The sequence below is a fragment of the Xenia sp. Carnegie-2017 genome, unplaced genomic scaffold (assembly GCF_021976095.1).
Source record: "Xenia sp. Carnegie-2017 unplaced genomic scaffold, XeniaSp_v1 HiC_scaffold_60, whole genome shotgun sequence".
Lineage (NCBI taxonomy): Eukaryota > Metazoa > Cnidaria > Anthozoa > Malacalcyonacea > Xeniidae > Xenia > Xenia sp. Carnegie-2017.
The window spans coordinates 30,002-58,000 of NW_025813527.1; the positions used below are offsets into that span (position 1 = coordinate 30,002).

At 29.8% G+C, this 27,999-nt stretch overlaps 4 protein-coding genes, 1 long non-coding RNA gene and 1 pseudogene across 10 annotated transcripts; all 6 read left to right on the forward strand.

The window, feature by feature from the left end:
• The first annotated feature begins 10,634 nt into the window (after positions 1-10,634).
• On the forward strand, positions 10,635-11,845 carry LOC124459021. The gene is made up of 5 exons (XR_006953370.1): positions 10,635-10,675; positions 10,923-10,968; positions 11,033-11,169; positions 11,302-11,448; positions 11,834-11,845. It is a non-coding gene; the product is annotated as an uncharacterized LOC124459021 (long non-coding RNA).
• An 835-nt stretch (positions 11,846-12,680) lies between these two features.
• Positions 12,681-14,291, forward strand: LOC124459020 (sorting nexin-29-like). Of its 3 annotated transcripts, none has more exons than XM_047008582.1 (9): positions 12,699-12,726; positions 12,824-12,903; positions 13,029-13,081; positions 13,181-13,258; positions 13,345-13,466; positions 13,614-13,692; positions 13,857-13,927; positions 13,992-14,056; positions 14,184-14,291. In XM_047008582.1, exons 2-9 carry the CDS (start codon positions 12,832-12,834, stop codon positions 14,283-14,285), a joined length of 642 nt encoding a protein of 213 aa, XP_046864538.1. In that variant the 5' UTR covers positions 12,699-12,726; positions 12,824-12,831; the 3' UTR covers positions 14,286-14,291. The 3 variants fall into 3 exon arrangements, with proteins under 3 accessions (XP_046864539.1, XP_046864538.1, XP_046864537.1); XM_047008581.1 differs by having other exon boundaries at positions 12,703-12,726; positions 12,819-12,903; XM_047008583.1 differs by lacking the exons at positions 13,345-13,466; positions 13,614-13,692 and having other exon boundaries at positions 12,681-12,726; positions 12,819-12,903.
• A 381-nt stretch (positions 14,292-14,672) lies between these two features.
• On the forward strand, positions 14,673-16,215 carry LOC124459016. Of its 4 annotated transcripts, none has more exons than XM_047008574.1 (5): positions 14,673-15,327; positions 15,414-15,564; positions 15,678-15,717; positions 16,021-16,084; positions 16,175-16,215. In XM_047008574.1, the coding sequence occupies exons 1-5, from the start codon at positions 15,173-15,175 to the stop codon at positions 16,203-16,205; spliced, it is 441 nt and encodes a 146-aa protein (XP_046864530.1). In that variant the 5' UTR covers positions 14,673-15,172; the 3' UTR covers positions 16,206-16,215. The 4 variants fall into 4 exon arrangements, with proteins under 4 accessions (XP_046864530.1, XP_046864531.1, XP_046864532.1 ...); XM_047008575.1 differs by having other exon boundaries at positions 16,024-16,084; XM_047008576.1 differs by having other exon boundaries at positions 15,414-15,547; positions 16,021-16,192.
• A 132-nt stretch (positions 16,216-16,347) lies between these two features.
• LOC124459013 (sorting nexin-29-like) lies at positions 16,348-19,485 on the forward strand. Its single transcript, XM_047008573.1, has 8 exons — positions 16,348-16,455; positions 16,526-16,589; positions 16,656-16,695; positions 17,029-17,145; positions 17,426-17,457; positions 18,369-18,443; positions 18,530-18,733; positions 19,407-19,485. Exons 1-8 carry the CDS (start codon positions 16,446-16,448, stop codon positions 19,480-19,482), a joined length of 618 nt encoding a protein of 205 aa, XP_046864529.1. The 5' UTR covers positions 16,348-16,445; the 3' UTR covers positions 19,483-19,485.
• Positions 19,486-24,610: 5,125 nt separating this feature from the next.
• Positions 24,611-25,330, forward strand: LOC124459015 (annotated as a pseudogene).
• A 323-nt stretch (positions 25,331-25,653) lies between these two features.
• On the forward strand, positions 25,654-27,575 carry LOC124459019 (protein ADP-ribosylarginine hydrolase-like). Its single transcript, XM_047008580.1, has 2 exons — positions 25,654-26,295; positions 26,913-27,575. Exons 1-2 carry the CDS (start codon positions 25,770-25,772, stop codon positions 27,470-27,472), a joined length of 1,086 nt encoding a protein of 361 aa, XP_046864536.1. The 5' UTR covers positions 25,654-25,769; the 3' UTR covers positions 27,473-27,575.
• The last annotated feature ends 424 nt before the right edge of the window (positions 27,576-27,999 follow it).

The following is a 27,999-nucleotide window of genomic DNA, read 5'->3' on the forward strand; positions in this document are numbered from 1 at the left end:
ATTTGAAAATCGTGAATTATAGTCTTTTAATGAAATTGTGAAAATTTTGAAAATGCGTGAATTATAGTCTTTGTGAAAAATTGTGAAAATTTTTAAAAATGCGTGAATTATAGTCTTTGTAAAAAATTGTTAAATTTTGAAAATCGTGAATTATAGTCTTTGTGAAAAATTGAAAATTTGTGAAAATGCGTGAATTATAGTCTTTGTGAAAAATTGAAAATTTTGAAAAATCATGTGAATTATAGTCTTTTTGTGAAAAATTGTGAAATTTTTGAAAATGCGTGAATTATATTTTTGTGAAAAATTGTGAAAATTTTGAAAATTGTAGTGGTGAATCTCTTTTGTGAAAAATTGTAAAATTTTTGAAAATCGTGAATTATAGTCTTTTGAAAAATGAAAATTTTTTTGAAAATCGTGAATTATAGTCTTTTGTGTGAAAAATTGTGAGAATTTTGAAAATGCATGAATTATAGTCTTTTGTGAAAATTGTGAAAATTTTTGAAAATGCATGAATTATAGTCTTTTTCTGGAAAATTGTGAAAATTTTTGAAAATGCGTGAATTATAGTCTTTTTTTGAAAAATTGTGAAAATTTTTGAAAATGCGTGAATTATAGTCTTTTTGTGAAAAATTGTGAAAATTTTTGAAAATGCGTGAATTATAGTCTTTTTGTGAAAATTGTGAAAATTTTTGAAAATCGTGAATTATAGTCTTTTTGTGAAAAATTGTGAAAATTTGTGAAAATCGTGAATTATAGTCTTTTTGTGAAAAATTGTGAAATTTTGAAAATCATTATAGTCTTTTGTGAAAATTGTGAAATTTTTGAAAATGCTGAATTATAGTCTTTTTGTGAAAAATTGTGAAAATTTTTGAAAATTGGTGAATTATAGTCTTTTTGTAAAATTGTGAAAATTTTCAAAGCACGTGTGGTGTGTCTTTTGTGAAAAATGTAAAATTTTTGAAAATGCATGAATTATAGTCTTTGTGAAAAATTGTGAAAATTGTGAAAATCATGAATTATAGTTTTTGTAAAAATTGTGAAAATTTTGAAATGCGTGAATTATACTCTTTTTCTGAAAATTGTGAAAATTTTTGAAAATGCGTGAATTATAGTCTTTTTGTGAAAAATTGTAAAAAGTTGTGAAAATTTGTGAAAATTGGTGAATTATAGTCTTTTTGTGAAAAATTGTAAAAATTTTTGAAAATGCGTGAATTATAGTCTTTTTGTGAAAAATTGTGAAAATTTTTGAAAATGCGTTAATTATAGTCTTTTTGTAAAAAATTGTGAAAATTTTTGAAAATGCTTGAATTATAGTCTTTTTGTGAAAAATTGTGAAAATTTTGAAAATGTGAATTATAGTCTTTGTAAAAATTGAAAATTGTGAAAATCGTGAATTATAGTCTTTTTGTGAAAAATTGTGAAAATTTTTGAAAAGTGAATTATAGTCTTTTTAAGTGAAAATTTATGAAAATGTGAATTATAGTCTTTTGTGAAAAATTGTGAAAATTTTTGAAAATGTGGGAATTATAGTCTTTTGTGAAAAATTGTGAAAATTTGTGAAAATGTGAATTATAGTCTTTTGTGAAAATTGTGAAAATTTTGAAAATCGTGAATTATAGTCTTTTTAGAAAATTGTGAAAATTTTTGAAAACATGAATTAGTATTCTTTGTGAAAATTGTAAAATTTTGAAAATGCATGAATTATAGTCTTTTTGTGAAAAATTGTGAAAATTTGTGAAAATCGTGAATTATAGTCTTTTGTGAAAAATTGTAAAATTTTGAAAATGGTGAATTAAGTCTTTGTGAAAAATTGTGAAAATTTTTGAAAATCGTGAATTATAGTCTTTGTGAAAAATTGTGAAAATTTGAAAATCGTGAATTATAGTCTTTGTAAAAATTTGTGAAAATTTTTGAAAACGTGTGAATTACAGTCTTTTTCTGAAAATTTGTGAAAAATTGTGAAAATGCGTGAATTATAGTCTTTTTGTAAAAATTTGTGAAAATTTTGAAAATCGTGAATTATAGTCTTTTGTGAAAATTGTGAAAATTTTGAAAAATTATTGTGTCTTTTGTGAAAAATTGTGAAAATTTTTGAAAATGCATGAATGTAGTCTTTTTGTGAAAAATTGTGAAAATTTTGAAAATGCGTGAATTATAGTCTTTTTGTGAAAAATTGTAAAAAATTTTGAAAATTTTTCAAAATGGTTGAATTATAGTCTTTGTGCTAAAAATTGTGAAAATTTTTGAAAATGCGTGAATTATAGTCTTTTGTAAAAAACTGTGAAAATTTGTGAAAATGCGTGAATTATAGTCTTTTTTAAAAATTGTGAAAATTTGTGAAAATCGTGAATTATAGTCTTTTGAAAAATTGTAAAATTTTTGAAAATCGTGAATTATAGTCTTTTGTGAAAAATTGTGAAAATTTTTGAAAATCATGAATTATAGTCTTTGTGAAAAAATTGTGAAATTTGTTAAAATCGTGAATTATAGTCTTTTTGTGAAAAAATTGAAAATTTTGAAAACGTGAATTATAGTCTTTTGTGAAAATTGTAAAAATTTTTGAAAATGCGTGAATTATAGTCTTTTTGTGAAAATTTGTGAAAATTTTTGAAAATGCGTGAATTATAGTCTTTTTGTGAAAAATTGTGAAAATTTTGAAAATCGTGAATTATAGTCTTTTGTGAAAATTGTGAAAATTTTTGAAAATGCGTGAATTATAGTCTTTTTGTGAAAATTGTGAAAATTTGAAAATCGTTATAGTCTTTTTGGAAAATTGTGAAAATTTTTGAAAATCGTGAATTATAGTCTTTGTGAAAATTGTAAAAAATTGTGAAAATTTTTGAAATTGCTTGAATTATAGTCTTTTTGTAAAAATTGTGAAAATTTGAAAATGCATGAATTATAGTCTTTTTGTAAAAACATGTGAAAACTTTTGAAAATGTGGTGATAGTCTTTTTTGTAAAAAATTGTGAAAATTTTGAAAATCGGTGAATTATAGTCTTTTTGTGAAAAAATTAGAAAATTTTTGAAAATCGTGAATTATAGTCTTTTGTGAAAAATTGTAAAATTTTGAAAATCGTGAATTATAGTCTTTTGTGAAAATTGTGAAAATTTTGAAAATCGTGAATTATAGTCTTTGTGAAAAATTGTGAAATTTTTGAAAATCGTGAATTATAGTCTTTTGTGAAAATTGTAAAATTTGTGAAAATTGTGAATTATAGTCTTTTGTGAAAAATTGTGAAAATTTTTGAAAATGTGAATTATAGTCTTTTGTAAAAATTGTGAAAATTTTTGAAAATCGTGAATTATAGTCTTTGTGAAAAATTGTAAAATTGTGAAAATTTTTGAAAATCGTGAATTATAGTCTTTTGTGAAAAATTGTGAAAATTTTTGAAAATGCGTGAATTATAGTCTTTTGTGAAAAATTGTGAAAATTTTGAAAATCGTGAATTATAGTCTTTGTGAAAAATTGTGAAAATTTGTGAAAATCATTGAATTATAGTCTTTTGTGAAAAATTGGAAATTTTTGAAAATCGTGAATTATAGTCTTTGTGAAAAATTGTGAAATTTTGAAAATGCTGAATTATAGTCTTTTGTGAAAAATTGTGAAAATTTTTGAAAATCGTGAATTATAGTCTTTTTGTAAAATTGTGAAAATTTTTGAAAATGATGTGAATTATAGTCTTTTGTGAAAAATTGTAAAATTTTTGAAAATGCGTGAATTATAGTCTTTTGTGAAAAATTGTGAAAATTTGTGTCATGAATTATAGTCTTTTGTAAAATTGTGAAAATTTTGAAAATGCATGAATTATAGTCTTTTTGGAAAATTGTGAAAATTTTGAAAATCAAATTATAGTCTTTTGTGAAAAATTGTAAAAATTGTGAAATTGAAAATATGTGAATTATAGTCTTTTGTGAAAAATTGTGAAAATTTTGAAAATGTGAATTATAGTCTTTTGTGAAAATTGTGAAAATTTTTGAAAATGCGTGAATTATAGTCTTTTTGTGAAAATTCTGAAAATTTTTGAAAATGCGTGAATTATAGTTTTTTTGTAAAAAAAGTGAAAATTTTTGAAAATGCGTGAATTATAGTCTTTTGTGAAAAATTGTGAAAGTGAAAATCGTGAATTATAGTCTTTTGTGAAAAAATTGTGAAATTTTGAAAATCGTGAATTATAGTCTTTTTGAAAAATGTGAAAATTTTTGAAAATCGTGAATTATAGTCTTTTGTGAAAAATTGTGAAAATTGAAAATTGTGAAAATTGAGTGAATTATAGTCTTTTTGTGAAAAATTGTAAAATTTTGAAAATCGTGAATTATAGTCTTTTGTGAAAAATTGTGAAAATTTTTGAAAATCGTGAATTATAGTCTTTGTGAAAAATGTGAAAAAAAGCGTATGAGTGTGTCTATATGTGAAAAATTGTGAAAATTTTGAAAATGTGAATTATATCTTTTTGTGAAATTGTGAAAATTTTGAAAAAAATTGAATTATAGTCTTTGTGAAAATTGTAAAATTGTGAAAATTTTAAAAATGGTGAATTATAGTCTTTGTGAAAAATTGTGAAATTTTTGAAAATGCGTGAATTATAGTCTTTTGTGAAAAATTGTGAAAATTTTTGAAAATCGTGAATTATAGTCTTTGTGAAAATTGTGAAAATTTGTGAAAAGTGAATTATAGTCTTTTGTGAAAAATTGTGAAAATTTTGAAGAAAATCGTGAATTATAGTCTTTTGTGAAAAATTGTGAAAATTTTTGAAAATGCGAATTATAGTCTTTTGAAAAATTGTGAAAATTTTGAAAATTAATGAATTATAGTCTTTTTGTAAAAATTGTGAAAATTTTTGAAAACGTGTGAATTATTGTCTATTTGTGAAAAATTGTAAAAATTTTTGAAAATGCATGAATTATAATCTTTTTGTGAAAAATTGTGAAAATTTGTGAAAATGCATGAATTATAATTTTTTTGTAAAAAATTGTGAAAATTTTTGAAAATGCATAAATTATACTCTTTTTCTGGAAAATTGTGAAAATTTTTGAAAATGCGTGAATTATAGTCTTTTTGTGAAAAATTGTAAAAAGTTGTGAAAATTTGTGAAAATTGGTGAATTATAGTCTTTTTGTGAAAAATTGTAAAATTTTTGAAAATGCGTGAATTATAGTCTTTTGTGAAAATTGTGAAAATTTTTGAAAATCGTGAATTATAGTCTTTGTAAAAAATTGTGAAAATTTTTGAAAATCTGAATTATAGTCTTTTGTGAAAAATTGTGAAAATTTTTGAAAATCGTGAATTATAGTCTTTTGTAAAAATTGTGAAAATTTGTGAAAATCGTGAATTAGTCTTTTGTGAAAAATTGTGAAAATTTTTGAAAATCGTGAATTATAGTCTTTTGTAAAATTGTGAAAATTTGAAAATGTGTGAATTATAGTCTTTTGTGAAAAATTGTGAAAATGAAAATGCGGAATTATAGTCTTTTGTGAAAAATTGTGAAATTTGTGAAAATCGTGAATTATAGTCTTTTGTGAAAATTGTGAAAATTTTTGAAAATGTGTGATTATAGTCTTTGTGAAAAATTGTGAAAAAAGCGATAGTGTTTTGAAAAAATTGTAAAATTTTTGAAAATGCATGAATTATAATCTTTGTGAAAATTGTGAAAATTTGTGAAAATCAGTGAATTATAGTCTTTTTGTGAAAAATTTTGAAAATTTTTGAAAATCGTGAATTATAGTCTTTGTGAAAAATTGTGAAAATTTTTGAAAATGTGAATTATAGTCTTTTGTGAAAAATTGTGAAAATTTGTGAAAATCGTGAATTATCTTTTTGTGAAAATTGTGAAAATTTTGAAAATATTAATTATAGTCTTTTGTAAAATTGTGAAAATTTGTGAAAATGCATGAATGTAGTCTTTTTGTAAAAAATTGTGAAAACTTTTGAAAATGCGTGAATTATAGTCTTTTTGTGAAAAATTGTGAAAATTTTTCAAAACGTGTGAATTATTGTCTTTTGTGAAAAATTGTGAAAATTTTGAAAATATGAATTATAGTCTTTTTGTGAAAATTGGAAAATTTTGAAAATCGTGAATTATAGTCTTTGTGAAAAATTGTGAAAATTTGAAAATTTTTGAAAATGGTGAATTATAGTCTTTGTGTAAAAATTGTGAAAATTTTTGAAAATCACGTGAATTATAGTCTTTTGTAAAAATTGTGAAATTTGTGAAAATCGTGAATTATAGTCTTTTGTAAAAATTGTGAAAATTTGTGAAAATGCGTGAATTATAGTCTTTGTGAAAAATTGGAAAATTTGTGATGAATTATAATCTTTGTGAAAAAAATTGAAAATTTTGAAAATCGTGAATTATAATGTCTTTTGTGAAAAATTGAAAATTTGTGAAAATCGTGAATTATAGTCTTTTTGTAAAAATTGTGAAAATTTTTGAAAATGTGTGTCTATTTTGTGAAAAATTGTGAAAATTTTGAAAATCGTGAATTATAGTCTTTTGTAAAAATTGTGAAAATTTTGAAAATGCGTGAATTATAGTCTTTGTGAAAAATTGTGAAAATTTTTGAAAATCGTGAATTATAGTCTTTTGGAATTGTGAAAATTTTTCAAAATGCGTGAATTATTGTCTATTTGTGAAAAATTGTAAAAATATTTGAAAATGCGTGAATTATACTCTTTTTCTGGAAAATTGTGAAAATTTTTGAAAATGCGTGAATTATAATCTTTTTGTGAAAAATTGTAAAAAATTGTGAAAATTTTTCAAAATGGGTGAATTATAGTCTTTTGTAAAATTGTGAAAATTTGTGAAAATGCGTGAATTATAGTCTTTGTGAAAAATTGTGAAAATTTTGAAAATGTGTGAATTATAGTCTTTTGTGAAAAATTGTGAAAATTTTGAAAATGGTGAATTATAGTCTTTTGTGAAAAATTGTGATTTTGAAAATGTTAATTATAGTCTTTTTGAAAATTGTGAAAATTTTGAAAATGCGTGAATTATAGTCTTTGTGAAAAATTGTGAAATTTGTGAAAATCGTGAATTATAGTCTTTTTGGAAAATTATTGAAAATTTGAAAATGCGTGAATTATAGTCTTTTTGTGAAAAATTGTAAAAAGTTGTGAAAATTTGTGAAAATTGGTGAATTATAGTCTTTTTGTGAAAAATTGTAAAAATTTTTGAAAATGCGTGAATTATAGTCTTTTTGTGAAAAATTGTGAAAATTTTTGAAAATGTGAATTATAGTCTTTTGTGAAAATTGTGAAAATTTTTGAAAATTGGTGAATTATAGTCTTTTGTGAAAATTGTGAAAAATTTTGAAAATCGTGAATTATAGTCTTTTGTGAAAAATGTGAAAATTTGTGAAAATGCGTGAATTATAGTCTTTTGTGAAAAATTGTGAAAATTTTGAAAATGCGTGAATTATAGTCTTTTGTAAAATTGTAAAATTTTTGAAAATCACGTGAATTATAGTCTTTTGTGAAAAATTGTGAAAGAAAATCGCGTGAATTATAGTCTTTTTGTAAAAATTGTGAAAATTTTTGAAAATCGTGAATTATAGTCTTTTGTGAAAAATTGTGAAAATTTGAAAATCGTGAATTATAGTCTTTTTGTGAAAAATTGTGAAAATTTGTGAAAATGCGTGAATTATAGTCTTTTGTAAAAAATTGTGAAAATTTTGAAAATTCTTGAATTATAGTCTTTGTGAAAAATTGTGAAAATTTTTGAAAATGGTGAATTATAGTCTTTTGAAAAATTGTAAAATTTGTGAAAATGCGTGAATTATAGTCTTTTTTGAAAAATTGTGAAAATTTTTGAAAATGCGTGAATTATAGTCTTTTGTGAAAATTTGTGAAAATTTTGAAAATCGTGAATTATAGTCTTTTGTAAAAATTGTGAAAATGTGAAAATGTGTGAATTATAGTCTTTTTGTAAAAAATTGTGAAAATTTGTGAAAATGCGTGAATTATAGTCTTTTTGAAAAAAATTGTGAAATTTTGAAAATGCGTGAATTATAGTCTTTTTGTGAAAAATTGTGAAAATTTGTGAAAATGCGTGAATTATAGTCTTTTTGTAAAAAATTGTGAAAATTTGTGAAAATTTTTGAAAATGTGTGATTTATGGTCTTTTAGTGAAAAATTGTCAAAATTTGTGGAAATGCGTGAATTATAGTCTTTTTGTGAAAAATTGTGAAAATTTGTGAAAATGCGTGAATTATAGTCTTTTTGCAAAAAATTGTGAAAATTTTGAAAATCGTGAATTATAGTCTTTTGGTGAAAAATTGTGAAAATTTGTGAAAATCGTGAATTATAGTCTTTGTGAAAATTGTGAAAATTTTAAAATGCGTGAATTATAGTCTTTGTGAAAATTGTGAAAATTTTTGAAAAGCGTATTATGTGTTTTTTGAATTGTAAAATTTTTGAAAATGCGTGAATTATAGTCTTTTGTCTGGAAAATTGTGAAAATTTTTGAAAATGCATGAATTATAGTCTTTTGTGAAAAATTGTGAAATTTGTGAAAATCGTGAATTATAGTCTTTGTAAAAATTGTGAAAATTTTGAAAATGCGTGAATTATACTCTTTTGTGAAAATTGTGAAAATTTGTGAAAATGCGTGAATTATAGTCTTTTTGTGAACAATTGTAAAAAGTTGTGAAAATTTGTGAAAATTGGTGAATTATAGTCTTTTGTGAAAATCAAAAATTTTGAAAATGCGTGAATTATAGTCTTTTGAAAATTGTGAAAATTTTGAAAATGCGTGAATTATAGTCTTTGTGAAAAATTGTAGAAAATTTGTGAAAATGCGAATTATAGTTTTTTGTGAAAGTTGTGAAAACTTTGAAAATGCGTGAATTATACTCTTTTTTCTGAAAATCAGAAAATTTTGAAAATGCGTGAATTATAGTCTTTTCGTGAAAAATTGTAAAATTCAGAAAATTCCAGAAAATTGGTGAATATAGTCTTTTTGAAAATCAGAAAATTTTTGAAAATGCGTTAATTAGTCTTTGTAAAAATCAGAAAATTTTCAAAACGCGAATTATTGTTCATTTGAAAAAATTGTAAAATTTTGAAAATGCATGAATTATAATCTTTTTGTGAAAAATTGTAAAAATTTTTGAAAAAGCGTGAATTATAGTCATTGTGAAAAATTGTGAAAATTTGTGAAAATCGTGATTATAGTTTTGTGAAAAGTTGTGAAAATTTGTGAAAATGCGTAATTTATAGTCTTTTTGTAAAAAATTGTAAAAATTTTTGAAAATGCGTGAATTATAGTCTATATGTGAAAAATTGTGAAAGTTTTTAAAAATGCGTGAATTATAGTCTTTTTCAAAAAATTTTATTTGAAAAATACAAAATGGAATTAATTATAGTCTTTGTGTGAAAAATTGTGAAAATTTTGTGAAAATGCGTGAATTATAGTCTTTTTGTGAAAAATTGTGAAAATTTTTGAAAATGTGTGAATGTGTCACTATGGTGTAAACCAAATGAGAAAATAGTAAAATTTCAGATATTATAAACATACCAGAAAATGGTATGTATAACCATGGTGAAATGATGGATAAAAAATAAGTAAATTTTTACGAGGACTTAAAATTTCGTGTTTGTGTGTCACTATGGTGTAAACCAAATGAGAAAATTAGTAATATTTCAGATATCATAAAACATACCGGAAAATGGTATGTATAACCATGATGAAATGATGGATAAAAAACAAGTAAATTTTTACGAGGACTTCAAATTTCGTGTTTGTGTGTCACTATGGTGTAAACCAGATGAGAAAATTAGTAAAATTTCAGATATTATAAAACATACCGGAAAATGGTATGTATAACCATGATGAAATGATGGCTAAAAAACAAGTAAATTTTTACGAGGACTTAAAATTTCGTGTTTGTGTGTCACTATGGTGTAAACCAAATAAGAAAATTAGTAAAATTTCAGAGATTATAAAATATACAGGAAAATGGTATGTATAACCATGATGAAATGATGGATAAAAAACAAGTAAATATTTACGAGGACTTAAAATTTCGTGTTTGTGTGTCACTATGGTGTAAACCAAATAAGAAAATTAGTAAAATTTCAGAGATTATAAAACATACCGGAAAATGGTATGTATAACCATGATGAAATGATGGATAAAAAACAAGTAAATTTTTACGAGGACTTAAAATTTCGTGTTTGTGTGTCACTATGGTGTAAACCATATGAGAAAATTAGTAAATATTCAGAGATTATACAACATACAGAAAATGGTATGGATAACCACGATGGTTATACTTCTATAAATCGAAATTCTAATCCCTTGTAACCTCACGTACAGGCGTTTTTTGTTCATATAATCGATCTTTTAAATTTTATTGGATTAAATTATTCGTGTTCTTTAGGTTCTATACTAGTGATTCCAGAGCTTTTATTAATGATCGAATTCATACGATTCCTGTTTTACTATGTACTATTTCTGAGTTGTCTTTACCAGTGTACAGCGGATACCTCCTTTATTCGCGTGGTTGTAAGTGATGTTATACCTACAAGAAAATGGACGCAATACAAACTTCACGAATTCATTTTATTCCTCCTGTCATTGAAGATAACCCAAACGGCTGGGGTCCTACCTCCGTTTCAGATGCATTTAAAGAAATACCTTATCAACCATTCTCTAAAGGAGATAAACTTGGCAAGGTAAAATATTTTATATTTCATAAGAAATTCCTTGCTATCAATGTCTTCCACTCTGACCTTTAGTTGTTCTTATATTTCTGTGTCACGTGGTGAAATTTATAATCATATTTTACTAGCTATTATTGTAAAACATTGTTATGTAGTCATCATTAAAAAACCACTCTACACTTATAAGATGATAAAATATTATTTCTTGTATTGACTGTATAAATATAGGTCTTATAACATACATTTTCATTTTATGTAGGTTTCTGATTGGTCAAGTACAGCCTATCAAAATCGTTGATACCAAAGTTTGTATTCTGTCTAGATTTCACCATTTTCATGCAGTTTAATCATATTGTTTTACTTCTAAAGATAAATACTTAAATCAATTTGGTGGTGGTAATCAATATGCATATTATCACGAAGAAGATGAATCAACTTTCCATCTTGTTGACACAAGTCGACCACAAAAGCCTGTTTACATGTGCAATAGGAACAAATTCAATCAGGTACAATAGAAAATGTTTCTATACTTTTAAGTCTCAAAATAAAATCACTTCTTTATTATATTTGTAAATTTCTTCATCTAAATGACTCCTTTTACTATGAACAACATTAACATAAAATTTTTTATTTTTAAGAGGAATAATCGACGTGATAAAGAGCGTCAAATGCATTGTCAGCAAGCTGGGATGCAGAATTTGCTGAAGACTCGTGACAACAGACTCCATCGTAAATTGCAAAAACAATTTGCCAACAGAAACAACTGGCAGAAACATAGAAATCAGGTTTGTGATAAACATAGTTGAGGAAGGGGGGGCAGGTTAGTTTTAAGGTGCAACCTCAGTGAAGAAAGTGAACAAAAGAATTGTGATAGTGTGTTACATGTATGTAAACTTTGGACTCCAAAGGATACATTATAAATTTATAGTAATTATGCGACTTGCATAAGATATTATGGTACAAAAACAGATGTACCTCAACCATGAACACCTTGGAGGATACATAATAAATTTATAATAACATGACTGGTACACTTATGGATATACTGTAATTTTATATCCAAAGTGTATAACAATGTGCCCTCCCGGCTATCTCCATAGTAAAATGGTGGCTCCTGCACTTGGGACACAGGACGTACGGTTTATATATATATATTTAACTTATATGTAGACTCCTCAGAGGATACATAATAAATATATAGTAACATGACTGGTACACTTATGGATATACTGTAATTTTATATCTATATGTTTAACTTATATATAGACTCCTCAGAGGATACGTAATGCGTCTGTGATGGTTTGCGAAGAGTGGAAGGTTATTGAAGAAATGGATTTTCCAAGATTATCAAAATTGAGTCTACCAAATGTTCTTGATCCAGATGATTTGTATGTTGTATCAGAATTTATTGTTGTATAAAACCTTCTTTGAATTTGCTAAACAAATGAAAGCAATTTTAACATCTATTCTGAATAGATACTAATGAAGATGTAGATCGTCCAAGTTAGTAGAGCCTTGAGAAAGACTGTTGGTGTTGTTGATAATGTCATACTTATCTTCTCACTTGCTTCTGAGACAGTAAATATCAACATTCCTCACGACTCTACTCTAACCTGGACGATTTATGTCTACAAACATGTAATTACCCTCAATGACGTCATGTGGTATTTGGTTTAACAGAATTTTGTTAGTTGTAATACAGCCAGGGGCGAAACTAGAATGTTAATTGTGGGGGTAAATATTTATGTATTCTAACTCTACTAATGTATTCTAACTTATGTATTCTAACTTATGTATTCTAACTCATCCCCACCCCATCCCCAATGTTCCCCCTCTCTTTGTGACGTCCTGCCATTTGCCTCAAATATTTCATTTACATCATTTCCGTTGCCCATATTGGTAAATTTCCTTCATTTGTCTTCTTTTGTGAACTGCTTCAATAATACTGTCGTGTATCGTGGATGTTTTTTACATGTAGAAAACACTTTGTATTTTCTCATAACTTTCTTGATGCTAGCATGGGTGGTGAGAGTTTATATGTGGTGATATCAAGCGATCATAAGGTACTCGTATATACATCCTTTGTTAATATCTAATTATTTTTAATTATTTTTCTAATTGTCCGACAAATAAAACTATATTTTTTACATGTTAGTTCAGTGGAGATTATGTTGAACTTGGCAAGTGTAGATATTACAAAGCAAGCAATTATTGATCGCTTGTTGGATGGAGTAAAGCAAGTTAGTTTTAAAATATTTGTACGTAGTTAAAAGTTGGAACTTGGAACTTGTAATTTCGTTTCGTCTTTTATTGTATTGATTTTACTCGAATGATTTGGTCAATTTGAACCTCGTCGTTTCTTTAGTGTCAGGTACGATTTGGTAGTACAACCGAATTGGCTTCTGAGAAGGATAGCAGGTGAACTTGTTATTTCTTCGATTGCATTGTATTGTATTCATTTTATTTCATAGTATAATCCTTATTTATCATAATCTTTGTATTTATGATAAATTACAGAATCTCTTGTCTTTGTGAGCAATGGAACATTGTTCTTCAATTTGGCATTAAATCCACAAAAAAGATAAATTCTTTAAGGTATCTTCATCATTCCTCTCTCAATTCAGTCAATTTAAAAGCCATTCTTAAATAAATTGTTTTCATTATTTCTATGTTCATTAAAGGCAGGTGTTAATGAGATCTGAAGGTCAATCTGTGTTCTGGCTATTTATCAAGGAGCATCTTAGCTCTAGTGAAATAAAGACATATAATTCTTTACATAATGTAATGACAGATGTTGGTAGAGGTTAGTCAAGTTGTTGGTTTGTAATGATTCCAGGAATGTTTGTGGGTAAAACCTTTTTGTATGCCATGAATTTGTTCTGACATTTTTCTTTCTATTTTTGATGTTTATTTGACAGCTCAAGCATGGCTTAGGTCTTGTTTAATCAAGCATGGCTTAGGTCTTGTTTAAACGAGCAATCACTAGAGAAATATCTTCATAGCTTCATTGGGCATAAACAATTGCTTTTGTAAGTTTGATCAGTAACATTTAAGAAAGAAAGATCAATCTTGGCTTGATAAGCTATATGATTATCATAACCAATGTATAATGCGATATAGTAATGCAATTTTCTTTTAACGGTAAGCTGTTGATGTCAGAATAATTATACGATGTATAATGTTTTAATTTCAGTCAGTATTATGAGCAAGATGCATTATTATTGGATGATGAACGATCTAGTATGTTACCAATGATGGCTGCTGGTAAGAATAAACTTGTTTATATTTCTATAATGGATTTTTTATCATTCCTTGTTTCTTCTTTAAGGCTTAAGTTCAATTCTTTTTGCAATTGACATTGACAAAGCTGAGTTTAACTCTATTACTGTACAGGTATGCTGGAATGCTATTGATATTGTTTAAAAATGAATCTTTGCAAATAGAAATGGATGGTAAAAAAGTGGAAGCTATGAATGTACTTTTCTTTAATTACTTGAATTTAATTTAATTTAATTTTTAGATTCCCGGCAATATCAGCCAAGCAGTTTCTCGTCCAACATCAATATGGGCTGTACCATCACCAATGTATGCGACGTCAGGAGCTCCTGGTGAAGTTTGTTAAATACAACATTTTAAGAAAATAAAGATTTGATCGGAATTTCATTTTTCTCTCCTGATCAAAAATATCCCTTTTATCCCTAATTATCCCTACCATTCATCTCATATATCGCTAATCTTATCATTCCTTAACCACACATGTCATTTATTCCTTATAATCCCCCAACCATGCGTTCTCCTTAACCTTTATTATCCCATTATTACATGTCTTCATTTATCCCTTAACTATACCTGTTGTTTATTCATCCCTTATCATCCCTTAACCGCGCGTCCTCATTTATTCTTTATCATACTTGAACAATGCGTAGTCATTTATCCCACGCGTCTTTATTAATTTGTAACTTTTATCTTTCTTTTGTGTTTCAGGAAAAGAAAAGAAAAACGTAAAAAGAAAGCAAACATTGCTCAAATTGAAAATGTTGAATTCAAAGAGACGGAAGAAGGAACTTCTACTGTCAGTTCTCATGGTAGTTCTTCCACGACAACGACTGCTCACGATAGTGCCACGAGTTTTACCCGAGCGGCATACGACATATTACAACGTAATACTGATTCTCAGGTACATGCTCGTGGTAACCATGCTTTCACTAAAAGGCCTGACGATTTTCTTGAAATGCCAAAGAACTCTCAGTTGGCTTATTGTTCGAATTCTGAGAATTCAAGTCTTTCTTCCACAATGGCGAAAACCAACGTTGAGAACAAGGAGAATGAAACAGATGAACAAGTGGCTCGATTAACAAAGAAAAGCCAGGAAGTTCTGCATCTTAAAACGAGTTTAAAACTGCGAATGATTTGAAAAAAAATCATTCTTTGACAACATCTTTGCAATCAGGGCGTTACACTGACTCATCGCTCTTGTCGGAGGAAGAAGTGTGTGAGCCTCTTGTTGATATGAACAGCGGTGTATCTCTAATTCCCGTAGTTTGCCCCGATGACGATAAAGGAGTTAGGAGTCTAGCTATGTCAGATGAAAATGAGCGATTTACTGTTGCACCTGAGACGTCGCGACATTTAGTTCATTCAATAAATGATTCGCCCGTTTCAAGGTTAGAAGATACTTCATTATTTTATCGACAAGAATGTCTAACGAGTTCACCATTTTAACGGAGGTGGTAATTTATGTTGTTTTCAGTATTTACACTGATGAAGACGTCGAGAATGATGCAAGTTTAGCAATTGGAGCAACTGTTGCAGCGATATGTGCCACACGTGATGGTAGCATAGAAATTAATGATTACTCAGGATCGTCATTGGTCAGAACCATGGGTGATGGTTGTATGAATGTTAGTTAATTATGAAATGCTTTTATCTTTTGAGGGGAGGGAGGGTAGAAAGCCATGTGTAAATATCTTTGTTATATTTAGTTCGTTATATTTGGTATGTTTTCGTTCTTTAGCCATCAGAGGAATATCCATCAGGCAAAGAAATGACTTCAGGTTTGTGTGTTTTTCTATTCATGTATTTAAATGGTTTTATTTCTTATATCTTTTGAAAAATGTTTTCGGAACGGGAGAGGCACTTTTGCCTCAGGTTCTCAAACTATAAATGGCCTATTAGCAGGTAGAGTTAGTTTTAAATATAGAAATATTTAGTGCAATTGGATTTTACTATTTGTATCGTAGTTGCTTTGCTTGTTTGGAGACATCCGTCAAATTTCATCATGTGAACTGAATATTTGTATGTGTGAATAATTATAATTTCATGAATATCAATAAATACGTGGTTTTTTATTGTTGAAGAGGAATTAAAACAGGCGATTGTATCGATGATGTTAAGAAAAGATGAAGTTGAAGAACGTAACAGGTTGTATTATCGTCCTTCGTTTAATATTAACATTCCATTCGAATATACACTATTTTGCCCTGATTTTTCCTTCGGTCATCTTTCCTGTAGATCATTACAACAACATTTGGAAAAGAGATGATGAAGTCAGCTTCTCTTCGTCTTCAATTAGAAGATTTAAAAGAGATATGTCGTCGAAAAATGAAGAAAATTGCGTCGCTCTTAACGGCTTAAAAGGTTAGGACATTGAGAACTCTGCATTTCCGTTAATCAAAGATGTCTGTTGACCTGTTCGTTTTTGCTCTTTAGTGAAAATGATTTGCTCAAACACCAACTAAAGAAATACGTGGGTGCTGTTCAATCGTTGAAAAGAAATGACATTATGGAAGAAGGTTTACTAGAGGGATAGTTTATCTTTAAAATAGATGTAGAAATCTAAGATATTCGATAATCTTTGTGTAGCTCCAGAAAATGAAAGACTTTCTTCTATCATTCTTTCTCCGGAATCTGACGTCGACGAAGTGAGGTATTTACCGTAAATTTGTAGCAAAAGTGAATCAACGGCGTTGAATTTCGTTTCTTTTTCTTGTAGAAAGGAAGAAAACAAAGATTTTGAGCGAAAGTTGATCCAAGTAAGATTTCCATTAAACCATAAAACTTTTACAAATCGAAACATTTGCCTTAAAAGGTTTTCATGTATCATATGTTGCATGAAGATGAGCCGAAATTTATTTGATAGAAAACTCTTTTATACGATGCACACGATGACTTTAAGAAATATCTAATACAAGAAGATATTTTAACTTATGAAAACTGAGGATCAATAACTGAAATGAAATCGTGATATATGTTTAAAAAAACTCGCCATTCTGACTGATTTCGTGTTCCTTGTTCATCCCTGGGGAATTCATGGTGATGACGTCATGGCGTAAGTTGTGATGAAATGTTGTTTATCATGTTTAAAGGTCGCTGATATGCATGGCGAACTTATTGAACTCAATGAAAGACTACAAAAAATGTTGAATGCTCGTGAATATCAGCTAAGAATATTAAAAGAAGAGCTTGTCAATCTTAGAGGACCGGTATGTTCAGTAAAGACCCGTGTGTTCATTATAGTACAATAGATGTACAGTATTGATCGGTATGTACAATATGAACTGTTTGGTATGAACATGAAAAGCTGTAAATATTCTTTTCATTTTCTAAATATTTCTTAATAAAACTACGTATCTTCGAATGTTCTAGCTTCCTCAGGACAATAATCATGATGAATGTTTATATTTGACGGAGTTTGGTCCAAATTTCATGTCTGTCAATACTCGTCCTTTAATTAACATTTGGATTCCATCTGTTTTGTACAAGGAAAGTCTCCAAACATTCACCATTCTTATCAGGTATAATTTTTTCCATATATTTATCTCTAAAAAAAGTAAATAACTCTTCCGATGTGATGTTGATGGTTATCTGGACTAGGTTAGGGATAACTAGGGACTATATTTCAAGATTTATGATCTATATTTGGTATTTTCCTCGTTTCAAATACATCACCCTTGAGAAAAGTGTTTGTGGTCATCGTATTTAAAAGATCATGTCGTAGTTTAAATTTACTGCTCAAATATTTCACTTTTCATATGTATATGTTTAGTGGTGTTGAGAAAAAATCACAAAACTACAGATTCATCCCGACAAGCCTGTTTCGTGACTGCTCACTCTTCAGGGGATTTTCCTTTAATGACGAAACAGGCTTGTCGGGATGAATCTGTAATTTTGTGATTTTTTCTCAACACCACTAAACATATTTACGCTCTGCTCTCGAGCATCGAGCACTGTTTTATACGGATTTATACTGTTTTATACTGTTATATATATACAAGTGTACATACAATGTGCCCTCCCGGCTATCACCATAGTAAAATTGTGATTCCTGCACTTGGGATACAGGACGTACGGTTACACATTGTATGGATTGTATTGTATAGTCACCACAGTGCTCATATATATATATATATATATATATGGAAGTTTATAATTTATGATTTTCCGTATAAACAGTGCTCGATGCCCAAGAGCAGAGCGTGAATATGTAGAGTTGAAAATACACAAAACTACAATTTCATGACAAGCCTGTTTCGTGATTGCTCACTCTTCAGGATTAAACCGAAACAGGCTTGTCGGGATGAAATTGTAGTTTTTGTGTATTTTTCTCAACACCACTTCACATATATATATATATATATATATATCATCTGCTCAGTGATCCAGTTATTGTCGTCAATAAAGAATTTAACATTGTTTACTTCACAAGGTTTATATCCGTATCAAAGACGATGAATGGAATGTTTACAAAAGATACTCGGATTTTTATGCCCTACATAAGAAGGTTTTTAATAAACATCAGTATTTTAATTTTTTTAATCATATTGTTTTGCCGTAATGTACAATCCTTCCTTTTCCTTTTATGCACAGACAAGCAAGCAGTTTAAACCTGTTGCACAATTCACGTTTCCCGAAGAAAATTATTGGAAATCGTGACGTCAATTTTGTGGAAACACGTCGAAAACAATTGGAAAATTACTTGAGAAAATTGATCAATTATAGTCTGGGTGCTGTTCCAGAGTTAGGTGAAAATCCTTGCAAGAGTTCTTTGTTCAAATACTTCCCATTTTTCATGTGAGTAAACACGTGATCTTTTTCATGTGAGTAAACACGTGATCTTTTTCATGTGAGTAAGCACGTGATCATGTTTGAGTGTAATTTATTGTTCAATAAACAGAATATTAAACGATTTTTTAGTGTTAATGTTTGTAAGGCAAGAATAGACAGAAAAAATTTATAGTCAAAACAAGAACAAAAAGCAATCAAGCGCATGCGCTGATTAGTTTATAGCTGTGTTTTCATTAGCTTGTGCAAACCGATCTGAGCTCAACAAATCAAATCAATCAAAGAGAATTCGCAAATCAATCATGAATACATTTTAGAGGAAAAATTAAAACGTTTTTTTTAAAGTTGTCTATTTCGCATTATTGATATTTTTTAAAAAGATGTTTTTCCTGTTTGCACTGGCTTATGCAAACCTCGGAGACGTTTGTGAGAATTCTTGAGCAATGTGCAGCACTCTACCTTCGGTTTTGGGCTTGCACTGATCTGTTCTCGAGTTCACCTAAAGTTCTCCTCGGTTTGCATAAGCCCGTGCAAACACCTTAAATATCTTTTATTTCGTAATAATACAACACAAAGAACTCAAACTTTGGCTTGTTTTAAAAAGAAAATCAAAATGCTACTGCCTATTATTTCATGAATAGTTTATCAATTTTTTTCTAAACTTTCAGCAAATGTTTTACAGGCAAACTTCAACGGTATCATCTGTTTCAACGACGACAACGACAAAACAAACTGTTCCTTCTACACACAACGGTTAAAAGGTAAAATTTGTAGGATGTCTGTCGAAAAAAACAGAGCATAGAAATTGTATAAGTTATATTGTATATATATAACATACGTATAGTTCAGTATATATAAATATAATATGTCTACAAAGTAGAAGAATTTCCTGATGCATCAACTTCAAGGACTCTTTATTGTATGTGTTGTATACAGATATAATTTGTCAGTATTTGCTACTATATAATAGTACATCATACTGGTTTTAACAAGTTAAAACATAATATTTAACTTGAAATGAAAACAATCGTATATTAAATACATCCCACGAAACCTACTATGCTATTAAATGTTGTGCTATCTCAGCACGATTTGATCAATTTACATATCCCGCGTCACCCAGCTCTTGCTGGCGAATGTTTATACGACTTGACACGTGACCAATTTTGATCAATACGTCATATGACTTTTTGCCGATCTTTCCCGCGCTATGTGTAAAGAGATTTCTTGCTGAAACAATCTTTATCGTAAGTATTATGTAAAATATTTCATTTGTAAGTTTCAAAGTATTACAGTGAGTAATATAACCTTTTTATTTCAAAGAAGAGTAATGCATACAGTCGTTATTGTAAGTATTGTACAAAATTTCTAAGAATAGGATTTACTACTTCCTACATGTATGTATTGTAATATGAAGATGTCTTCAGCTAAAGACGAAACGTTATTGTTGATAAAATTATACAACCATAGCCATATTAAAAGTCTTTGCAATTTCACACATTTTCATGCCAAAGACTATATTTCAGGCAGTTTTACACAATTTCATATTAAAGACTATAGTTTTACAAATTTTCATGCCAAAGATTATACTCTTTGAATTTTTATACACTTTCACACCAAAGACTATTGTCTTTGCATATTCACAAATTTTCACACACTTTCACATCAAAAACTATACTCTTTGCATTTTCACACACTTTTACACCAAAGACAATAGTCTTTGCATTTTCACACACTTTTACACCAAAGACAATAGTCTTTGCATTTTCACACACTTTTACACCAAAGACTATAGTCTTTGCATTTTCACACACTTTTACACCAAAGACAATAGTCTTTGCATTTTCACACACTTTTACACCAAAGACTATAGTATTTCATTTTACACACTTTCACATTGTCGCATGGAGATTGAAAATTTGTTAAAAGAGACAACATATAATGCCGGCTGATAGTTGGATAATAAAATAAAAAAATACATTGTAATAATATTTTTCTATCCGATTCATTCCTTTGATGTGTGCAAAACTAGTTGGTCAGCCTTCATTTACCATTGAAGACCTTTGTATAATTTCAATGTCTGTCACTACGTCAAGCCCACAGGTGCATGGAACATTGTTAGCTACGTTGATGCAAGCACAAAAGATTTTCCTCCATTGAAAATTTAATGCACTAGTGAGGTTAGCACAGTGATTGGGTTTCGAAATTTTACAGTATTTTAATTGCCAAACGTCGTTTTTATGTACACCTGGTAGAATGCTAATTAAAAGAGATGAAATGTTAATGCTAATAAATACAATAAGAAAATGAGATGAAGATAACAATCTAGAGGGTTTATCAAATCATTTTTGACATAAGTGGACCTTTAGAATTTGCATGATTCAGCTGTAGTTGTTCCCCAAGGAGACTTAAATGTTTGGGATTTGCTATTTGCTGTAGCTAAAGTATACGTTTTTATTTATATTGTATTAGATTGCATTTACCGCTCTATTGGGATTAATTACTTCTAAGTATGAATCATGCAAATTCTAAAATTCACAATGTACAATTGACGACACACCTAGTAAATGACCAATCAACACAACAGTTTAGGACACACCTAGTAAATGACCAATCAGAACACAACACGCTTAAAACACGTCTAGTCACTGACCAATCAGAATACAACATGTTCGTGAAACCTGGGCCATAGTCTAAGACTAAGAACGTGCCATTTGAACATGAAAGTCTGCAGTTGCACGAAGAATAGTTAGCCGAAGTCGAAATTATTCCACGGTGAAATATCTCTTGGAGTGCCTTGAAAAAATGTTCAGGTAAATGTCTTGTTTCAAGTTCTTTTGCATTGAGTAAACATTGAATTGGGACACTACATGTGATGTTCATTAATGCAAAGTGCAGTGTGGCCTTTCCATAAAGTTTTCGTCTTAGTAACTTTTGTTTCCTCTATGCTTGATTTTAGACATGGACATTCTTCTCTTAAACGACAATTAGTCATCAAATGAGATTGAGAAACAACGAACAAATGTTGGTGTATTCACCATGATCGTAGACTCCACAATTAAAGAAAGTGGTTATTGTTCACAGCGGTTGAAGAGAATTGTGGCTGTTGTCGACCAATTCCCCGACGCTCATCTAAACATAAGAACAAAATACAATTCAGTAATTTGGTTGAAATTCTTCTTCCCATGAACTACATTACTAGTGAATAAAATGTTCAATGTAAGTATGTTATCAATGTTTTTCATTTATGGAAGTATAGTGTGAACTGACATTGGCTTCAATTGTCCTTTGTAGAAACTTTCTGATCAAGAATGGACAATATACGTACTTTAATGAAATCCTCTGAACAATGATGAAGAATGAACAACTTACTTTAAAGAAGTCCTCTGCAGAATGCTCAAGAATGAACAATTTACTTTAATGAAGACCTCTGAACCATGATCAAGAATGGGCAGTGTACTTTAATGAAATCCTCTGAACAATGATCAAGAATGAACAGCATACTTTAATGAAGTCCTCTGAAGAAAGCCCAAGATTGAACAATTTACTTTAATAAAGACCTCCGAACGATGATCAAGAATGGGCAGTGTACTTTGATGAAATCCTCTGAACAATGATCAAGAATGAACACCATACTTTAATGAAGACCTCTGAAAAACGCTCAAGAATGAGCAATATACTTTAATGAGCTCTTCTAAACAATGATCAAGAATGGACAATGTACTTTGATGAAATTGAAAAATACGTGACTTTTAATGCCCTAAAGACCATCTCTACAAAGAATGCAAACGCTAAACACTATTCTGGAGCAATGCATCCATCAGCCTAACGCCTGTTTCCATGGAAAAGTCAATATTATGACCTTTTCTAAAACATTTTCCTGGGAGTTTTCCTGCTAACATCACGACTGGTCAATCAATCGCAATGATGGATAAAACCACGCCGCTATCAAATGCCCAAATTTCAACATTATTTAATTAAAATTTTTGTAATAAAAACATGGAATTTCTTTAACATAAAAATAAAAAACCTAAAAATCCTAATTTTCCGACTGGCTGTCGATATTTCCGATTTAATGCCGTAGACAACATGCACAGTTGCAAGAAATGGCCAATCTTGTTTCTGTGCTTGCCGTCGTCGACATAAAAGCGGTGATATTTTTCAGGTAGCCTGAAAATTGGATACGATGGTTCCACCATCAATGTTCTGAATTTTTCAAAAAATTATTTTGGGCTTTTTTGTGGCTGTCCTTGCTCAATATCCGATCGTTTTCATCCTCACAATTGGCATGAGATCTGTCATTCATCGTAGTCTGTCGTCGAACTGCCAAGGATTCGTCGAAAACCGTAAGTGTAATAATAATAAACCTTTTATTTAGTTAGGCCTGTTAACAGGTCAAATCTCTAATATAATTCGGGCAATAGCCACAACAAATGATGGTATTCAGTATATTCCACAGTAAAGCCTGTTTTCCACTAGCCACGTATCGTAACGTATCGTAGGAAGACGTAACATGGCGCATGCGTGACTGTGCCTATTGACTATCAAATTCAAAAGCACGCATGCGCCATGTTACGTTTTGCTACGATACGTTACGATACGTGGCTAGTGGAAAGAAGCAGTGTGCGAATTAGTTCAGAAAAAACAATGTGCAATTTTTTTGACAAAAGTGTTTCTTTACAGGCATAATCAAATCGATATTACGCTAATTATTACATAGCGCTAATTGCTAAATTAATATTTTTAAACGTGAACAAATTCATATGATTTACGATAGTGTTTTTCGTTATAACCGCTGATTTTGCACATCGTTTGAAAAAGTGATGTGCAATTGTTTTCATTTTAGCTAAAACGATGTGCAAATTGCACATTGCACACCGTTAATACGCACACTGGAAAGAAGGCTTAAGCCTATTTTTTAATGCAGGAATGCAAGTAAATATATTTAAAGAAATTTACATCTGCATTTTCAAAATAGTCTGGATTAAGAGGTGATAAAAATGTCCATGAATGGATATGGTTCCACTTTACAATTGTTATTTAATATCGGAATTATGAAAATTCCTAGAAAAACAACAATGTTGGATTTTTTAGAAATTTACTTGGGTATAGGTACATGATAGGATACATTTTGTAAAAAGTTTAAGCAAGTTCAAGTCCATATGTATCATTTATTATCCAAACGTAACCACATTTAGAACAATTCCTAAGTATTATTTTCAACAGGATCATTCTCTGATTCTTCAGATGCATTTGATTTCTGTAGTTCAAGAATCTTATTAAAAATTTTCTGTTCAGTTTCACCTTCCTGGCGTAAAAATCCAAAATATATAATGCACAAAAGCATGCCAAATGTTATCACCAATACAGTAAAGGAGCTTCGTCGACCACTATCATGGTATAAAGTGTCATTTACTTTATGATTTTTCGCAGCAGACTTTGAAAATGCTATTAGTTCATCTTTTGAAATTTCTTCACTTGATGATGAAGAGTAATGCTTTTTAGGATAAACGTGTAGACGTATGAGTGGAGAAACAGTTCTGAAAAAGAAAAATTAGTTGAATGTTGAGTCTGGTAATCTAGCGAGTCCAAAAGATCCACAAGAATTCAAAAGATTGCATAAGCAGTACAACAGTTGCACATTTGCAACTTGTCGACATCTTGCCTACACATATAAAATCTGCATTTAAGGACATATAGCACCCCAATAATTTACCTTTTACAATTACAAATCAACATGTGCTTAGTTGCTTTGAAAAATGACGTTGTTAGCAAATATCTCGATGGCAATTTCAAATGCACTTTCATCGCTCCAACGAAAGTCGCCATTTTGTTAACTCATTTTAGAGCACTTTCGTTTTCTTATTTTACATTTCTTCAGTAAAATTTCCCAATAATCAATCGCGTGCCCGCGGTGCACGCTGGTATTAGCACGTGTCTTTTTCTTCCTTCTTTCTTTTTTCGACGCCATCTTGAAGTGGTCAAGATGCCTAAGCCAGTTTGTTCGAAGACTTTCATGACTCCTCGTCGTCCTTTTGAGAAAGAACGCTTGGATCAAGAATTGAAGATAATTGGGGAGTAAGAGTTAAGAAATAAGCGCGAAGTATGGTGTTAAGTACACTTTGGCTAAGATTCGCAAAGCTGCTCGAGAGTTGCTGACTCTAGACGAAAAAGACCCGCGAAGGGCAACGTTTGTTCGAAGGCGACGCATTGCTACGTCGTCTTGTACGTATCGGGGTTTTGGATGAAAGCCGCATGAAGCTCGATTTTGTTTTAGGCCTTCGTATTGAAGACTTCTTGGAGCGACGTCTTCAAATTCAAGTTTTCAAATTGGGTCTGGCAAAATCCATCCATCATGCTAGAGTTTCAAAATTCCAGCGTCATATAAGGTTGAATTGAAGTTTTGATGAGTTAAAAATCATTTTAATTGATGGAACTCTTTTAATCATGTGGACTAAAGGCTCATCACATTTCAATTGTCAATTGTTTGATATCAGGGCTCGTAAACAGTTAGTCAACGTACCTTCCTATATAGTACGTTTGGATTCGCAAAAACACATTGATTTTAGTTCTAAATCACCATATGGTGGAGGTCGACCTGGTTAAATTAATTTTTAGTGACATATTTATAACAATGGGATGTGCCATAAAATTATAAAACCTAAGGATTTGCCAAGAGCTGAAATTTTGTGAAGTTTGTACCAATTGTTGTATGTGCAATCAAATTGTCAAGTTTGAATTAAATCCGTGTCGGATAATCCATGATATAAGGAAGGAACTTTTAAATTTTAAAGAATCTTCGCAAGAAGCAACATGTTAATCAGATTGAAGATCATGGAATCGGGTAAAGATTAAGGATTACAAAATAACAGTCCCAGTCTCCCAACGCTCTCGTCTAAATCTAAACAAAAGTATGAAATAATATTGAAACAAGGCAAAGAAAAGATTTTACGTTTTTATTAGTTGACTAAGTTGAGGGAAGCTTAGTACTTTCCCCGTGTTTCAAAAAAATTCATTAAACTACGGTAAAGTAAACATATTAAAAATGGCTCTTGAAAATACGGTCCAATTATGCGAGAAATACGAAGCAGTTATGGTTCTCAGTGGATTGGGGGATGCTCTAGGTTATAAGAATGGTTTGTGGGAATTCTGTTACAGTGGTACTCAAATTCATGAAGAATTAGAAAAACTCGGAGGACTTGATAAAATTGACATTAAAGGATGGAGCGTTAGTGACGACACTGTACTACACATTGCTACAGCAGAAGCGTTGGTTTCTGAATGGACAACAACGGAAGAGTTATTGAGCATTATGGCTACAAAGTACAAGAAGACATGTGCTGAGGATATGTGGGAAAGAGCTCCTGGGCAGACCACAACAAAGGCATGTTTCATGTTACGACCTCTTGAGGAAAAAGGTTACATTATACCATTTAATGAACGAGGTGGAGGATGTGGTGCAGCTATGAGATCCATGTGTATAGGTTTGATGTTTCCTTGTGAAGATCAAATTGAAATGTTAATTGAACTTGCTGTTGAAAGTGGAAGGATGACTCATAATCACCCCACAGGTATTCACCTTTCATAATAAAGCAACGATTTCAGATCATGTATCAATTATCAAGTCACTAATGTCTAGTGTTTTGTCTATCAACAACAGTTGCTTTGTATAAAGTTTGCTAGGTTTTCCTGTTATCTGCATTGCTTTTCATTTTAACAAACCTTTGTAGTAATTTAGCTTTTAAATCCTATTGCTTTTCTTAGATGTTTTATCTTCAACTCTTCCTTCGATTACTTACTTGATCAAGCCATTACCATGAATGTTTCATATCCTTTTATCTAATATCAATTTATAAATGAAATAAAAGATGGTTGACCTTAGGTTTGCATAAGTCTATGCAATCCATCATTTTCTAGAACCACATCTCAAATGCCTCCATTCTTCTAACATTGCTCACTTTAAATGACCATATCTTTGATCCATCCCTTTTATCGCTTTTCCACATTTCCAAATTTCAGTCTTCTAAAAACTGTTTGAATTGCCATTGCTGTTTTGCTTCAATATCTTCACTACTACAGCCATTCAATCCATGATCCATATCAAAATGCCGTTATTATGTAAATATGGTGATCATAATGTAAGAGACCTAAAATTAGCAATCTTTAAAGATCATGATTTTAATTATAGGTTATCTAGGGGCTGTTACTGCAGCTTTATTTACAGCCTATGCTATACAGAAGATGGCTCCAAAAAAATGGGGAGCAGGACTTTTAAATGTTTTACCCAAAGTTTGGGAATACATTGAGAAGGTTGGCCGTGATGTAGAAGAAAACAAGAAATCATGGGGCTACTTTAAAAACAGTTGGGAGTCATATCTTGAACTACGGGGATTAATGAATGTAACCAGGGAACCAAAGTTCCCAGTGACATATAACATACCTGAACGTGATGCTTTGTATAAATCTGTCAGTTATGCAGGTTGGGGTGGGTCCAGTGGTCATGATGCACCAATGATTGCTTACGATGCTTTGATGATGGCAAAAGATTCCTGGTTTCAATTGTGCTCTTGTTCTATGTTTCATGGTGGAGATAGTGACAGCACAGGAATATTGGCTGCAGCATGGTGGGGTGGTATGTATGGTATGAAAGGTGTACCCCTTGGAAATTATAAGAACCTAGAATATGGTCATAGGCTTATGGAACTGGGTAAAAAATTACTGAATGTATCAAAGAATATGAACAACTAACAGGATAGTATTTATTTAACAAAATTCTGTCATCCCAATATACTTTAATATGTTTGTAAATCATACAATAAAAATTACTACTTGGTTATGACATAAAAGCAAATTACTTTAGAAATAAAGTCTAAAGAATGTCAGTTTCAGGGCATGGGCAGGTCTAAGTTTTACTTAGGATGATTCCTGGGCTGTAGAGTAAGTTTATTGACTAGATATCAGTGAAACTATACATAGACAAGGACCATTACATCTTTAGGTTCATTTTACCTCATAAAGTGCAAACTGAAATTGTTTTGTTCAGTACTAAAAATACCTTCTGAGGGGGAGGGGAGTTGACTTGGCAGGTGGAAGTCTTGCTCCTACGGTCTATGTGTTAAAAATAGGCTTAACATAATTTAGAAGGCACAAATTTCTTTGAAACACGTAGCTACCAAAGTGTAACTGTAAAGCTTTGTCATATTCTCGAGTTTCATAATACAACACACCTAGATTAGAATTGATGGCATGGACGTGGAACGATTTAGGTATGCCTG